The sequence below is a fragment of the Danio aesculapii genome, chromosome 7 (genome assembly GCF_903798145.1).
Source record: "Danio aesculapii chromosome 7, fDanAes4.1, whole genome shotgun sequence".
Classification (NCBI taxonomy): domain Eukaryota; kingdom Metazoa; phylum Chordata; class Actinopteri; order Cypriniformes; family Danionidae; genus Danio; species Danio aesculapii.
The window spans coordinates 32,643,867-32,659,644 of NC_079441.1; the positions used below are offsets into that span (position 1 = coordinate 32,643,867).

The window sequence follows — 15,778 nt, forward strand, 5'->3', positions numbered from 1 at the left end:
ATCACCTCATTAGAAAGTGTTGGTGAACAGCGACAGCTCTGCGTAATGCATGTCATTGTGTGTGTGTGTGTGTGTGTAAGAGAGAGAGAAAGAGAGGCTGATATTGAAAACATATGAGAGAAAGACAGAGTAAGGAAGGTGAAGAAGTCGGAGTAATAACTAGGTCTTTTCAGATTTGCATACTAAAGACCTTCTCCCACTGGATACGGGACGGTGTGTATGAGCACTTGGACAATGTTAAGATTTCACAAATGCTGATCTTTTAATTCAGCAGTCACCACGGGACAGACCATCTATCTGGATTAAACTGCTGCAGGCTAGAAACACTTCACTTATAGTTAAGCTGACTCTACATCAGGACAGTTCATGTTTCTGAAACACATCGGATGAGTTAACACCCTAAAATATCACCAATACATGGCTATTTAAAGAACCAGATGACTGCTTCTTTAAAAAGACATTTTTCTTACAATGAAGAACATTCTAAAGTGCCTTTGTCTACTATAAAAAAAACTTTTATGGATTGAAAAGTTCTACGGTATGAACGTTAAATGTTCTTTATGGAACTATAAATGACGTATTGTGACGCAGTTCCTAGAGAAACAGAATATTAAATGAGAAAACAGTGGGCGTGGCTTGTTTTTTCTACTGCATGCTGATTGGATGTACTGAAGTAGGCATTACATTCTGAAAGATCAGGAAAAGAGTTATTACAACATAACAGACACCTCCTCCTCACCATTTCTGCTTATTGTCATCATAGCACTCTCAAAACTGATACAAATACCTCAGACAGACACAATCTAAGAATTTAATTAAATACAAACATTTTCAGAGATCAATTTTAGATTACAAAGGCAGTAATGTCAACTAAAAAACTAAAAGTTTTCAGTAAATTGCTCATTAGCATATAATGAACATAACAATTTTATTAAATCACATTGCCATATATTATCATTTATTTTCTTTTCAACTTATTTGAATCAGGGGTCGCCACAGTGGAATGAACCGCCAACTTATCCAGCATATGTTTTACGCAGCGTATGCCCTTCCAACCCAACACTAGGAAACACCCACACACTCTTGCATTCTCACACATACACTACGGCCAATTTAGCGTGTTCAATTCACCTATAGCGCATGTCTTTGGAGGAAACCGGAGCACCCAGAGGAAACCCAAACATGCAAACTCTACACAGAAATACCAACTGACCCAGCTGGGACTCGAACCAGCGACCTTCTTGCTGTGAGGCGATTGTGCTACCCACTGCGCCACCATGCTGCCCGCCATATATTATCTTCAGACGAATCTTTGAACAATAATTTCAACATCATCCATTATTTAGTTTTAGAAGATCTCAAAATTGATTAGATATGATGATTAACTCTGATATAGTAAGAAATGAGAAAACCACTTTCATACAAGGTTGTTTTCTGTGCAGAAATTGTGCCGCATGTCAGGATCTAGAAAAGTGTAAGGAATATTTTAATCTAGTAACAGGTAAAAATATTAAAATAAAAACCTGCATTACCTGCTCTACTCTTAAAGTGGTCTCTATGTTAAAATGTCCGTGCCAAAAGATATACATAGGGAAGTCATCACGTCAGTTGAAGTTGTGAATTAGTGAACATAAATCAAGTATACGATGACAAGATAGAACTCCTGCAGTAGCAAGACACTTTATAGATTTCGGTCATGACGTTAAACAACTAGAATGTATAAAAATTGAGGAAGTATTTGAGTCACATAGAGGAGGTAATCTGAATAACAAAATAATTACAAAGAGAAGTGTGCTGGATTCATAAACTAAAATTACTTACACCAAGAGAAATAAATGAGGAATTGGATCTTTCGATGTTTCCTAAATGTTTTATTGTTTAACTATTATATTGTTAATCATGGATTTTGAGTATAACAAAACAAATAACTAGATGAAAATGTATTTAATGTTTCGGACTGTCAGAGTTTCATTGTATTGATGAAGATATGAATAAGTGAATGATGATAATTGATATGCTACTTTCCTGTACAATGGTAAAAGGTGAAGGAAATATTTCTTGTGTGGTTAACTACAGTATATTGAAAAGAAAATGAGATTTTTTTTTGAGTAGAACTACTGACGTAATGTAATTGACTGTGGGATAAATGGATGGAGTCTGAAGATTGTCACACACTGAGGAAGGCATTATGCCGAAACGTTTCTGTTTTGTATCTCTCGAGAATGTAAAATAAATCTCTATAAAGTAATTATTAAATGAGTGCAAATCATGACCTTCTGAATGAGATTACAAAGACAAACAATGTGTTTTTTCATGTCTTTGGACTGTGGGGGAAACCGGAGCACCCAGAGGAAACCCACGCGAACGCAGGGAGAACATGCAAACTCCACACAGAAACGCCAACTGACCCAGCCGAGGCTCGAACCAGCGACCTTCTTGCTGTGAGGCGACAGCACTACCTATTGCGCCACTGCATCGCCCTGTATTAGCGCCTCCCATTAAAAAAAAAAAAACAGCCAATAGGATTTCGTATTATCTCAAGCACATTAAATTAAAGGCAAATGAGAAACAGGACCTGTCAGATACTAGTGAGCATTTGATTGGTCAGAAGATAAACTATAGTGTGTGAAGTGAGGTCAAAAAGTTGTTGATTTATTTAGGCGGTAGTGACAGACTGCAAGCTCTGGTTATTTATATGATTTTTTTTTCACTGTTTTGGAGCACACTAGTTTATAGATATTTTAGGAGTAACATACTTTTACAAACACCTAAAAAAACCTTTAATTTCACTGGAACAGATTTCAATGGATCAGATTGTATCTATATTACGTTAAAGCAAAGTGGAATTATAAAGGTGAATCATAACAGAATCTGTTTAATTCTGCAGAATTCAAGGCAAACTTTTATGAGGTGACCTTTTGTCAATTTCCAAAAACTGTCCAAGCTAAACTGAACTCTAAATTGCAACAGACTGGTTCCTTCTGATTCTATGATCTGTAACATTTGACCAAGTCTCGAAGGCCTCTCTAAAGACCCTGATTTTCATGGGGTGGGCGAGAGGGAGGGACGGCAGACGCACACGGTGTCAGAGAGCTAAAAGCTAGGATTACCCTCCGGGGAGTTCAAGAAGCTCCTCCGCGTGCTAATGTGTAAACAAGTCATCAGAGCAGTGTCAGAGGCCTTTCAGAGCCTGTTCTCATCCCATTCCCTACGGCACGGGCCGCTGGCATTCAGAGAGACGGCCCGTCTTTTTAAGGGCTGCTCCCATGGGTCTTAAAACACATGAACGCAAGCAATCGCTTCTCAGCTCATCAGCCCACGCAATCAGGAACTGTGGGGGAGGATTCAGGACAGATTCAGCCAGTTTGTGGGACTCTTTTAGCTTTTTGTCCCTGTCTGAGGCTCATGTCTCCCGCAGCTGAGCCCCTGCTTTGCCCAAAGGGAAAGAGGGGGGTGGCGGAGGCCAGGAGGGGACAAAAAGTGCTAAAAGGCTGAGTGACAATGAGAAAGAGACAGAGAGAGAGAGAGATGTCAATCACTGCATTGTGACTAACTCAAACCACTTGCTTTAGAAATGCAGTGACAAACATAAAAATAGACAAATTATGACTGGCAAAAATATCAACACAATGTAAAATGACCATTTCTGCTGACATTTATTTTTAAATATTTTATTTGTACGATACATACAGTTATGGGGAAAAAAACTGAGACACCACCTGAGAAGTCTCTTTATGAGTAAAATGTTAATGGTTGATATATTTAATATATTGAAATATTTCATATTTCTTCTAAATTTCATATAAGAGTTTTGGTGCATGTTTTTTTCACAAAATGACAGTTGATCAGAATAACAAACGTTATTCCAGCAAATACTGCTTTCTAAAACCATTTGTAGTTAAAACATTGGTATCGTGTTGTCTAAAAATTAATACAAAGATATTTTAAACATGGCATAGTTTTGGTTATTTTGACCAATTGTTATTTTATCTAAATGATAAGATGTGTACTGTAAATTTACGAAGAAATGTCATCAGTAGTTTGCAGAAAAAAATACAAATTTTGTTTTACACACATAATTTGTAGATGTAATTATAAAAAACTGAGAATTTCCTATTTCCACAACTCTACATATCTATAAAGTTTAATTCTAAAAGATTAACTCCAAACTGAAAAGCTATTGTAGTCTATCAGACCAGTCAAATGATAAACTCAATGGTGTGAGTTTTAATTATATGTATGTGCTACTATACTGACATCTGATATGAATGAAGAAAATACAAGAACATCCCTCCAGTTTCCTCTGAAAAGGGTATGTTCAGTTTGAAGCATCAACGCAAGTGCTGACTTTTTGTCTATAATGCTCCTGAATGAGTTTAACTGGGCGATGAGTAACTTATGATTCACATAGACACACACAGACAGAGCAGATGTCAGTAGACTGAGCTGTCCGTGGTGCTGAGAGAATGCAGCTCTCATAGCATCTCAGACAAGCTCACATAACATTAGTCCTGACCAAGGAAAATTTGGTTTTCCAAACTCTTTTGGCGAGACTGCCCTGATGTTTTCTAAAACAATGCCGGGTTTCTTTCAGCACTTCCCAGAGTTCTTAAGAACTTTCAGGTGACCCTTAAGTCCCACAAAACCCCTGAAATAAGTCACAGGTTTACTCATAAAATTACATTTACTCAACATTTACTCACTCTCAAGTAGTTTCAAACCTGTATGAGTTTCTTCATTCTGTTGAACCAATAAGAAGATATTTTTAAGAACACTGGTAACCATACCTGCCAACATTGTCTCAGAAATTCCGGGAGACCGGGGGCTGAGGTGGGGGTGGGGTTGAGCTGGAGGGTGGCAGTGTGTGTTTGACTGAATAACACAGTTATGAACCAGTGAGTTAGTTATTGTACTGCACTGTATTAGTAACTGTACTATGGACCGGGTTTTAGGCGGCTGCTGCGATTTGATACACACCAAAGTTGGCGATCCTCTGGTGTTACAGACTGTCACAAAAAGTTAAAAGGTGAAATTACGGGAGTTTTCCAGGAGAAATAACAAAATCCATCGTTTGCCAATCAGAGGCAGAGTAGTGCGGGTGTTCAGCACACACCAATCACCAGGAGGAGGAAAGATGGCAAATCCATCAAGTTCAAAGGTAGCTTTTGCAAACTGGAAATATAAGCACTACTTTTCATTGAGGTCAAAGGCAAGAATGTTTATGATAATATCTATAATGACATGTTGAATTTGATGGTGTCTCTAACATTGTCCCACAACCACATTAAAATAGTGTAGAGTAGTGGACAATGTTTTATATTTATTTTATAGTCATTTGACATATAGATTTTTTTAAAGTAACGCAATAATGACTTTTTTCCCAGTGATGGGTTGCAGCTGGAAGGGCATCCACTGTGTAAAACGTATGCTGGATAAGTTCATTCCGCTGTGGCAACCAGACCCAGATTAATATAGGGACTAAGTCGAAAAGAAAATGAATGAATTAACGAATAATTACTTTCCCTGGTAATTAGTTACTTTTATAATTATGTATCTCCAATTACTAACTCAGTTACTATTTGTGAGAAGTAACTAGTAACTGTAACTCATTTAACTAATTACTCATTTAAAAGAAAAGTGCCCAACACTGATTGTAATGTATATAAATTACTTTAGAATTAAAGTTACAGCCCGCCTCAGGGGGGGGGGGATCAATTGCCATGCTGCAAACATTTTTTATAAAAATAAAAAGTGTGTTTGTGAATTCCTTTAAAAACTGCATCAGAAATGTATCTATTCTCATGCAACAAACATTCTTAACATTAAAAGCTCGTCTCAGCCTTTAATTAACCTTTAACTGACTCGCTCAACAAAGTTCACTTTAGAAAAAGTTTCAGTTTCTGATGACATTGTATTATCCCTATTATACCACAGAATGTGAGAAGCTGCAAAAAAGTGCTTAGATTACCAAGAACACTGTAATATATACACACTTTTTTTTCCAAGAAGTTAAAATGGAAACATTTCAAAGAGTTTAATATCACAAAGCTCAAACTCTTCTTTTTTCAAGCCGAAAGCGAATCATAGTCATGTGCCCTTCACAAACACACAGAGACCATCCTTGCATTAATTCAGAATAAATGTGTGCAGCTGCTTTTTTTCCACTCTTTTTTTGTCCTTCCTTGACTGAATTCACAACAGAGGAGTCAGAGGCTGCACACAATACTTACATAATTCAAATCAATAGCCTGACACTCACCAAAGTTACAGCACGGAGCAGATTTAGTGGAGTATGATACAGGGCTGATTAAGTTTTCAAACAAAAAGCAGAAAACAGAAAAAGGTCAAGGTTTTACCCAAAAAACCCTACAGAGAGTCCCAATAAAAGCCTTCCTTTCATCAAATAAACCCATTCACTTACTCCGTCCACAGAATAATTGGCATTTCATGTTCTAGTCCTCTCAAAGGTTGATTTGGACTTTGGGAAGTGGGGGGGGGGGGGGGTGGATATAAAAGCTAGAAAGAGAGACTCACCATTAGGTTGTTTGGAGCTGGTCTTTCTTTGGGCAGCTTCCTCATACTGTGAGAACAAAAGCAGAAGAGGACATTAGAAATGTGATTCTGCATGTAGAAAATAATCCTCCACTGATGCTCCACTCCAATGTTTAACTCAAAAGGATGAAAGCACAAAAACGCATGTCAAAACTCTTTGAGATTAAACAGCGATACAAATGAGAGAGCCAAACCTCGACTTCCTAGTGTCGCTCGTCAAAACAGAATTGTAGCGATTTATTATCACTCGTTTGATGACTCTACTCCTTATTGATATGGCAAATGTTTTTGGGTTAAAGCTTCAATGATACTTTGTTATGTATGTGACATGGTGGTATGCAAAAGATAATAACTAGTTTCTTTTTAATATGGAAAACTGGGCAATTTATCTGTCAGCGTATTGAAAGCATGGATCTCACAGTAACAGTGAATAGAAAGGTCTTTAGGTCAATCATACGGACTTGTAAAAGATGTATGTGGCTATTTTATCATTGTTTTGCCCCCTTTGGAACACTTATAATATTACATAGCTTCTTTCCTTTTCATCAGCCTTTTCTCTCATTTTTCAAATGGATAAAGATGAAATGCTTTTAATGCTTTCAATATGATGGTGTCAATGCATGTGATGCCAGTTCAATATACACTCTCTGGCCACTTTTAAGTACACATTGCTAGTACTGGAGTGTAGCACCCACTTAACAAGGAGCCGATGTTTGTCATCGTATAGTGCAACAGCAGTCCGGGCGTTGAGAGTTCAAATTCTGGTTCACGAACCTTTTCCAATCCTATCCCCTTCTCTCTCCCACTTCATTCTACTATCCAGTCAAATAAAGGCAAAATGCACCCGCAAAACAAAATGGAGAATTCGAATGACATGAGGGGTATTGCACAAAAGTAAGCTAAGGAATTAATCTAGATTTGTCATGTGATCCTGGCTGAATTTAGCTCAAAAAAAAATCTCAGTTGCACGAAAGCAGGCTAAATTAAGCTTAATTAAGTTTCTATGGAGATAACAACCAGGAAAATCAGATAAATCATAGTGTTTTTGTCAATGCGACTAGACAATTATGTTTTTTTTAAAGTCACTCAATGTTCACCAGAATTAAAAATATATATACTTGTTTAAAAAAATTCAGTTTCCGTATAGGGGAGAGAGAGATAAGAGAGCTAAAATAGATGAACAATTAGAAAATATATATGTATGTGTACATAAAAATCATATTACTGAACATTTCATATCCATTGGAAAGAAAAAAAATAAGTGAAAGAGAATAAAGTGTAGATAGATGATGATTAAACAGATAAAACAACCGTTAATTTGTTAATATGTTTCACCTCCTCATATGTTTCCGTTAAGTCTCTGTTGGAAAATAATGGGAGTTTCCAGATCAGTGGTAGCTATTAGATTAGTGGGCGAGAGGAGTGTGTTTTAATTTGTTGTCTAATTGGCTCACATTGGTCTTTCTCCATATTTGCATCATTTATTCTGTGATTTATCCTGTGGTTTGTTTAAAAATGCTATGAATATGGACTTATCCTGCCTATCTATAATGGGCTTGACATGGTGTCATGTTCTTATGCTGAATTAGCAAACGTGCAATAAACTTAGCAAGAATATTCTAATTAAACTAGGTCAAACCACACTTATTCTGTTATCTTTCTTAATTCTACTTTTATGCAATACTCTTGTGATAGCTACACAGATTTAACAGGTGTACATTCATGACGCTCATCTATCAAACCTGCTCTAGATTGTGGTCTCCTGACTGTGGCCGACATTGGACTATAGAGATCTGACTTTTGTGACATGGTGCATTACCATACTGAAAGTAGCCATTATACAATGGGAATACTGAGGTCAACGATGGATGTACATACTCAGCAACACTACTCGGATAGGCTGTGGTGTTTAAAAGTTTTTCAATGGGTTTTAGGGGTTGGGACACACCAAGGTGATAGTCAGCTGTTAGGCTTCGTTGGGCCATCGGTCAGCATCGGTCCAGCTAGTTGGTTTGGTGTGTTCCACACATCGCCTCTTGTCAGGTTAACTTTCTAGTTGGCCCAATTTAACATATAGAAATTGGCGTCAGCCGTTGGCTGAAGGGAGTGCTCTAAATGGTTATTTAGCAACGAATTATAGTGTGAGATAAATAACTGAAGTGACGAAGCAAGTAAACATTTCTCAAATGTTTTCAAACTATATTGATTATTAGATTATCAGATATATTTGCATGAACTAATCCCTTCGTGGTGACAAACAATTACTGTGATAATAGTACTAAACGCTGCTTTGTTTATGCTTTGCACATGCTTGTCAAAAGATCCAGTTTCCATTTGTGGAACAAGAAAACAGAACACTGTCATGGGTGCAGAAAGACCTCCTGTTACACAGGCAATCAACACACATTGGTTGCTGTCTGTTTGGTGCAGCTTTTTGGTCCAGACAGGACAAGACTTATGCCGAAGCGAGGAGACAACAACACAGTCATTTTTTTGTCTGCACTAGTTGTTTGGCCTTGGCTTGCTGTATCCCAGCCTTAAGGGAACACTGATCCTCCAAAGGAGAATGATTGTTTCTTGCCAAATGTTAACTCTACTATTCAAATGATGCAGCAGATATCGAGACTTATCGTATCCAATTTGGTTTTCTTTTGGTTTACTTTTACTTTTCTGACAGGAGTGACATTTTATGTGGTCTTCACTTATCTAGCTCAGCTCATCTGCTTTAAAGTTAGCAAAAAAACAACCAAATGGTGCACTTCCATCATTTTGTTAGAGCATCTTACTGTAAGATGGATAACCTAGAAACCAACAGTAAACAAGGCAAGCATAATGGAGTTTGCTGAGTGCAATGTTCACTCCAAAATCACCTAAAGTGAGCATGAAAACATTGACAATTTATGGGATTTTTTATCAAAATTTGGCATTTGCATTATTTGATTCTCATGTGATATGCCAAAACCGCAGGGTTACAGAAACCCCTTCTCTTTTACTGAGCTTTGTTGTATAAAGAGCTTATCTGAGTTACTGTAATCTTTCTAACAGCTCGAACCAGATTGGTCATTCTCCTCTGACCTCTTGCATCATTGAAGCATTTTTTGCTCACAGGCACTCTTTTTTATGACCATTCCTTTCAAACCCTGTGTTGTGTGCAAAAATCCCTGTAGAATACTCAAACCAGCCGATCTGGGATCAACAACCATGTAACATACAGAGTTTCTTAAATCAGCTATCCTTCCCATTACGATGCACTGTTTGAACTTTAAGTTTAAATAAAGTGGCTGCTGAGGGTAGTTTACACTGTACATCTCCTTCAATATCTACTCCGTCAGAGAAGTTCACAACACAATCCACGTTAAAATGTAACCCTGCAGCCATTGAGATTAGACTGAAGTGATCAGGGATGTTGTGAAAAATTAATTTTAGTCACTTCATCTAAAAGCACATCAAATAACTTCACAGCAGGTGCCACACACGGCATGAGATTTGACAAATTCAAGGTTTCCATTCTTTAATCAAAACCTCATTCAAGGACTTTTTCGAGTACCTGGCATCTCTTCAAGCACCAGCCAAATCCAGTTTTAATGTACATGGCGTACACCAAGTAGATCATAAAATTGGGTTGTTGACATGACGTTGCATTTTCAGTGTCACGCATGACAAAAATGAATATAATTAGTAATGACATCTGTTAAAGGTGCCCTTTAATGAAAATCTGGGTATACCAAGGCATAGTAGAATAATAAAAGATCAGTTTATAGAAATAGGCGTACTGTGCTAATTAACATTCACGACGCGAGCCATATATGGTCAATCATGGCCCTTCTGATTCTAGGCGTATTTTATGGAGTAATAAACAAGCTTATAAAACCGTTTCTGGAAATTTTTACCAAAGAAAAAAACTTACCGAAGCCATAAACCTACTATGTAGACATCAGAGAACAATTTAACTTATTAAACCAATGCAGTATATGGCATCTTCAAAATGTATTTATTTGTCTTTGAATGACCTCTTGTTATAAAAACTGCAGTGTTATTAAATCTTTTACATGTTGGAGCCAAATATCAAAACTGTGGTGTGACTGTCTCAAGCATAGATCAATAGATTACAGCTCTTTTAAATTAAAACTACAAAGTAATAATACAAATAATTAAATAATTCAGGCCTAATTTTACAATTGGCTAGTCTAGTCAATGGCCCTCATCTTTCTATCCATATATTTCTAAAAACATAGGAGCTACATTTTCCACTCTAAACCCATGTCCTCTGGTGTGACACTATGCAAATTTTAAATTGGCCAATTCTGTGGAAAATTTTAATTAGCTGAAGGACCCCATTTAAGACCATATGACTGAAGACCCCTCTGAAGCCCATGATGTGCACCTGTTAAGTTTGTCTCAGAAAAAAAAACTGAAAGAACTTTAGTGACCCTGGAAACACTTTAGAACAATCATCCATTAGTTATTGTAAGATAATGTTTTACTAACAATAACTAAGTATCAATAATCTTGTTAATCATCGTTACAGTCAACATCAAGTAGTGCATTAATATTAATACCTAAAGTTGTGTTTGGTAACATTAGTTAATGCACAAAGAGTTAATATGAACTAACTTTATTTAGCTTAAATAACATTAACTAATGTTAAAAAAGATGAATAAATAAAATAATAAATAATAAATGTATTACTGATGGATAATTCATGTTAGTAAATACATTAAATAACATTACACAATGGACCATTATTTTAAAGTGTTACCGTGACCCCTTATATCAGGGGTCACCAATCTCAGTCCTGGAGGGCCGGTGTCCCTGCAGAGTTTAGCTCCAACTTGCCTTAACACACCTGCCTGGATGTTTCAAGTATACCTAGTAAGACCTTGATTAGCTTGTTCAGGTGTGTTTGAGTAGAGTTGGAGCTAAAATCTGTAGGGCACCGGCCCTCCAGGAACAAGTTTGGTGACCCCTGCCTTATATTTTCTCAAACATCAGTCATCCAACTACATAAATAACTATTTCTTTCTTCAAATGATGTTTAAAAAAATGTCCACTACCTGTTTGTTAACTACTCAAATATATAACACATAGTTTGTCAATAAATGCAGTAATAAATCACATATATTTCATAATAATGGGCTTCAGCTAATGCCTGCAGATTCACCAGCTTCTCATCTGCTTTATCACTGTACTGTTGAGGTTAATATAACTGCATCTCAACGTGATAAAGGGAGAGGTAAGTAATTATCAATTCTCCTTGGCACAGATCACACCCAAGCGCAAGTAAATTAGTCAAGCTGACCCAGATAAGAAATGGGAGGGATTATAGGGACAGAGCAGCCTACAGAGGGGCCCATTTGGATCATGATGAATGACACAGGCTCTCGGAGCAGGCTAATAATAGAAGAGGATGCTGGAAGAGCGGTGCCAGGCTGGGGTGGCACTAGTGAGCCAGGTGACCTGTTTGTGTAAATAAAGTGTGTTGCAGGTAAACATCAGCTGCTAAACAAATCCCAGAACATCTGGCTTCACCCACCATGCCCACAGGCCCAGAGAAAGCACCAAAGAAGTGTGAATTGGTAGGGAATTCTGGTTTCTCGGGGCAAGACCTGTGGAAGGCAATTTTGAGAGCGGATGTGTTTGAGAACGCAAGGTTAGCAGACCAGGGACAGATGTTGGGAAAATATTTACTGTTGTGTATTGATAGTCTCAATGTTGTACCGCTGTACAGTTTATTCTGCATTAGGCCAATATGTTGCATGTTTTACAAATAATTTACAATAATTGTTTACCAGTCATTAATGTTTTGGAACTGAAAGGCTACAATTTAGTTTGAAAAGTTATATTATTAAAAATATAGAAAAAAAAACAGTATTTATTTATTTATTTATTTATTTATTTATTTATTTATTTATTTATTTATTTATTTATTTATTTATTTATCTATTTATTTATTTATTTATTTATTTATTTATTTGCTTGTTTGTTTGTTTGACATGGCCGTCACAATTACACTCGACAACCAAATGCATTTGTTTAAGTGTTTTAACAGACTAGCCAATTCTCAACAGCTGTCCACGGGAGGCTTGACATAAAATGAAAATAAAATAGATACATATACAAATCATTACAATTCTTTACATCAAATTGCTTTAAGGCAAAATCAAAGGCGGCATGATCAAACAAAGTAAAAGTAGACTATTTGTGCAAACACTGCTGTTTTGTTTTTAACCACTTTTTAAGTACACTACTAAAACATTTATATCACTTTCTAATTTTAGGCTAACAGGTAAATCATTTCACAGTTTGCTTCCCTTTACAGAGAAAACAGATTGACCAAAAGATGCAGTTGCTCGTGTGACTCTGTCAGAGGTCTGATGCCTACTGATTAGATCAGAAACTAGCATTGGAACAGGATTATTTAAACATTTCAAAATTCCTTACAAAATTACTATAAAATGCCGTCTTGTGTTATTATTGTGTTATTATCAATGCTACTCTAAATGTTGCTGCCTATTATTTTTGTGTAAACAGAGATCTATTTTTCTATTCCGGTTTTAATTCTAAATGTAAGCAGTAAATAAACACCCACACATATATAAATAAATAGTGATCATAACTACATTGTACAATATATAAAAAAATATTTACACAGAAAATAGACATTTTAAATTAAAATAATATTTCAAAGAATTCGTTTTTATTTTTGACTGACAAAAACCCAGCCTAGGTGAGCAGATACCTGGTATTATCAGTAAACATACGTAATATTTTTTCTTTGATTTCATAATATTCACAACATGTCTGATGATTAGCTTCTACTTATCATTAGTTTTTGCTTACCAATGCAAATTCATCATGACACAAGGGTTATTTATGTATGATAGGCACAAAAGGAAGAACCAGGTGTTTGTTATTAGAAACACTCACCATTGTGTAATGAAGTGGACAAATTTCTCACTGAACTGACCAACTGGAAGTACAGGAGGATCCTAAAAAAATAGACATGCATACACATTATCACAAACAAACCCACAAGACAGAATGAGCATATCAGGATGTTTGTGTTTCCAAAAATGAATTCAACTTGTGGGTTCGGCTGGCCTTGACTAGGTTGCAGAAGGGTTACGATCCATAATGAGGTATGTTCTATGTGTGGACATTCAAAAGCAGCTGCGTATATTACATTTTGGAAACACCTGAACCTCTCTATTGTTGGACAGGTGACTATTTCTGATGCACAGGAGATAGGACAAACACGCAGACAGACAAAAAGCTCACACTTGCACCGAGAAAGAAAGCATACAGTTGATAAGAACATTTAGTTACCTCAATCTCAATATCATCTTAACCTGGTAAACGAATTGTAATCAGGCACTGCTAAAGGACAGACTCAATAAGAACATTTAAATCAAAGCCAAATTTTAGATCTTGTTTTTTTGTTGTGTGAATAAGACACATATTATTTCAAGATATATATTCAGTGTAACATAACCTTTATCAGGAAACTAAGCTACTATTCGATCTAAGACTAGAGAAGAAAAATAATGTGTCAGAGGAATTTGTTTTTTATGTTCCCACCAAAATCATAATTTGACCTCAGGGGAAATTGATGACATGAACATGTTACGCAGACACAAAAGCCTTGGTGTTAAAGACAGACTTGAGATTCAAGGTGTTTAGGAAGGCCGGATGTATTGGAAAGGAATGTGAATAGATTCTTTTAAGAAATGGCTGTTTGTGAGAGGACAAAGAGATGAAGAAACTGCTTTAACAGCCAGCTGGAATTAAATTAAACCTTTACTGGACAATACAAGCAATCACACTGTCGTTTGCAAAACACACACATAGACACAGATGGCAGGAGGAGATGATGGAAAGGAGTGATCTGATGTTTCGGGGGAATTTATTGTTGGCTATTATTTTAATATGGGATCCAACTTTAAAGTTGAATCAAAACTCCATGGAGAGGATGTACATTTTTAAATGCAAAGCTCATAAGCAACTAATGCCTTAGAAAAAAAAAATGAGCCCATCAACTTGATGATTTCAATGTGATTTAGGCTTAGTGCTCAAATCTGATTCTCAGGCATTTTCTCAGATCTGATTGTTTTGCGTAGCTGTTTACACTGTTGTTATAAATGTGCCAGCATCAGATTTCCAGTGTGAACAGATCATAGTCCCAAACTGACCCACAAAAGTACAACTATGCACAGCACAATGCGTGTGCTGTATGAAGTGAATAAAGCCTGTTGTCAGATTGTTTAATGTGATTACTTACTTTTTCACAGACAACCGCTGTGTTTTTATGAACTCTAAATGGTTGTTTTTCTAGTACAAATGTGCATTTCTGTGTTTGAAACCTAAAATACGTGTTTTGGGATGATTTGTTAATAATGAGAAGTGTGATGTGTGTCTCACCGACCACCGGTGTGTCGTGAACTCATCAAGGGTTAATTAGCAGCCGCAGATTGAACTGCGAAGGCAGAGCTCACATCTGGTGGTAAAAATTACATAGTCTGATAACCTAGCCTACTGTTAATTCATGGTAATTTGTTATAAACAGCATAGGCTGTATCCAGTGAAATACTCATCTAAGAGAAGGATTTTGTCCTTAATGACAAAAAAAGTTTAAGAGCATAAACATGTTGCATTTGGTTTTGTTATTGTATTAACTATTTATGTGAAATATGGCTATTTCATGTAGGTATATGTATTTTATTCTCTTTAAATATGCAATTTAAATTTTTTTTTTTTGGTTACAGGTAAATGTTTCTGTCATTCAAAAAATATTCAAAATGAACAACCTTCAAAGTATTTGCCCTGTATGCTATTCTGCTTTGCCGCTGAGGAGTAGATGGTGTTTGCAGCACTAACCAGTACCGAATAACGATTTGTGTCGATCGAAAATTATGTAAAATTTACATGAAATCCAACATGACCGTTCACACTGAAGTCGGATTGCAAAACATCAGATCTGTATCTGGTTTAATGCCACATTATGAAAGTGGCACAAATCAGAATTGAAAAGATCAGATTCCATGCTGTTTGGGATGTTCACACTGTCATGACAAAAACAGATCTGAGTCATGTGTGGGTCAAAAAATCTGATTGGGGCCACATTTACCTGCAGTCTAAACTTAGCCTTGGTAACATTAAGTGAGATGACATGTTAAGTTTGGTCTTAAAATGTCTTAAATTTTCCAATTTTAAAGAGATGAAAATTATT

General features: G+C 36.3%; 1 protein-coding gene across 3 annotated transcripts in view; it reads right to left on the reverse strand.

Moving 5' to 3' along the window:
- The window catches only part of map2k5 (mitogen-activated protein kinase kinase 5), a 91,917-nt gene that overhangs the window by 16,752 nt on the left and 59,387 nt on the right, over nucleotides 1-15,778 (reverse strand). For all 3 annotated transcript variants that reach the window (XR_008838085.1, XM_056461685.1, XM_056461684.1), the window contains exons 20-21: nucleotides 13,480-13,541; nucleotides 6,535-6,580 (exon numbers count right to left, since the gene is read on the reverse strand). Coding sequence is in view for 2 of the 3 variants with exons in the window: in XM_056461685.1 (XP_056317660.1) it covers nucleotides 6,535-6,580; nucleotides 13,480-13,541 (108 nt within the window). In the remaining variant the exon portion in view is untranslated. The remainder of the gene's footprint in view (nucleotides 1-6,534; nucleotides 6,581-13,479; nucleotides 13,542-15,778) is intronic.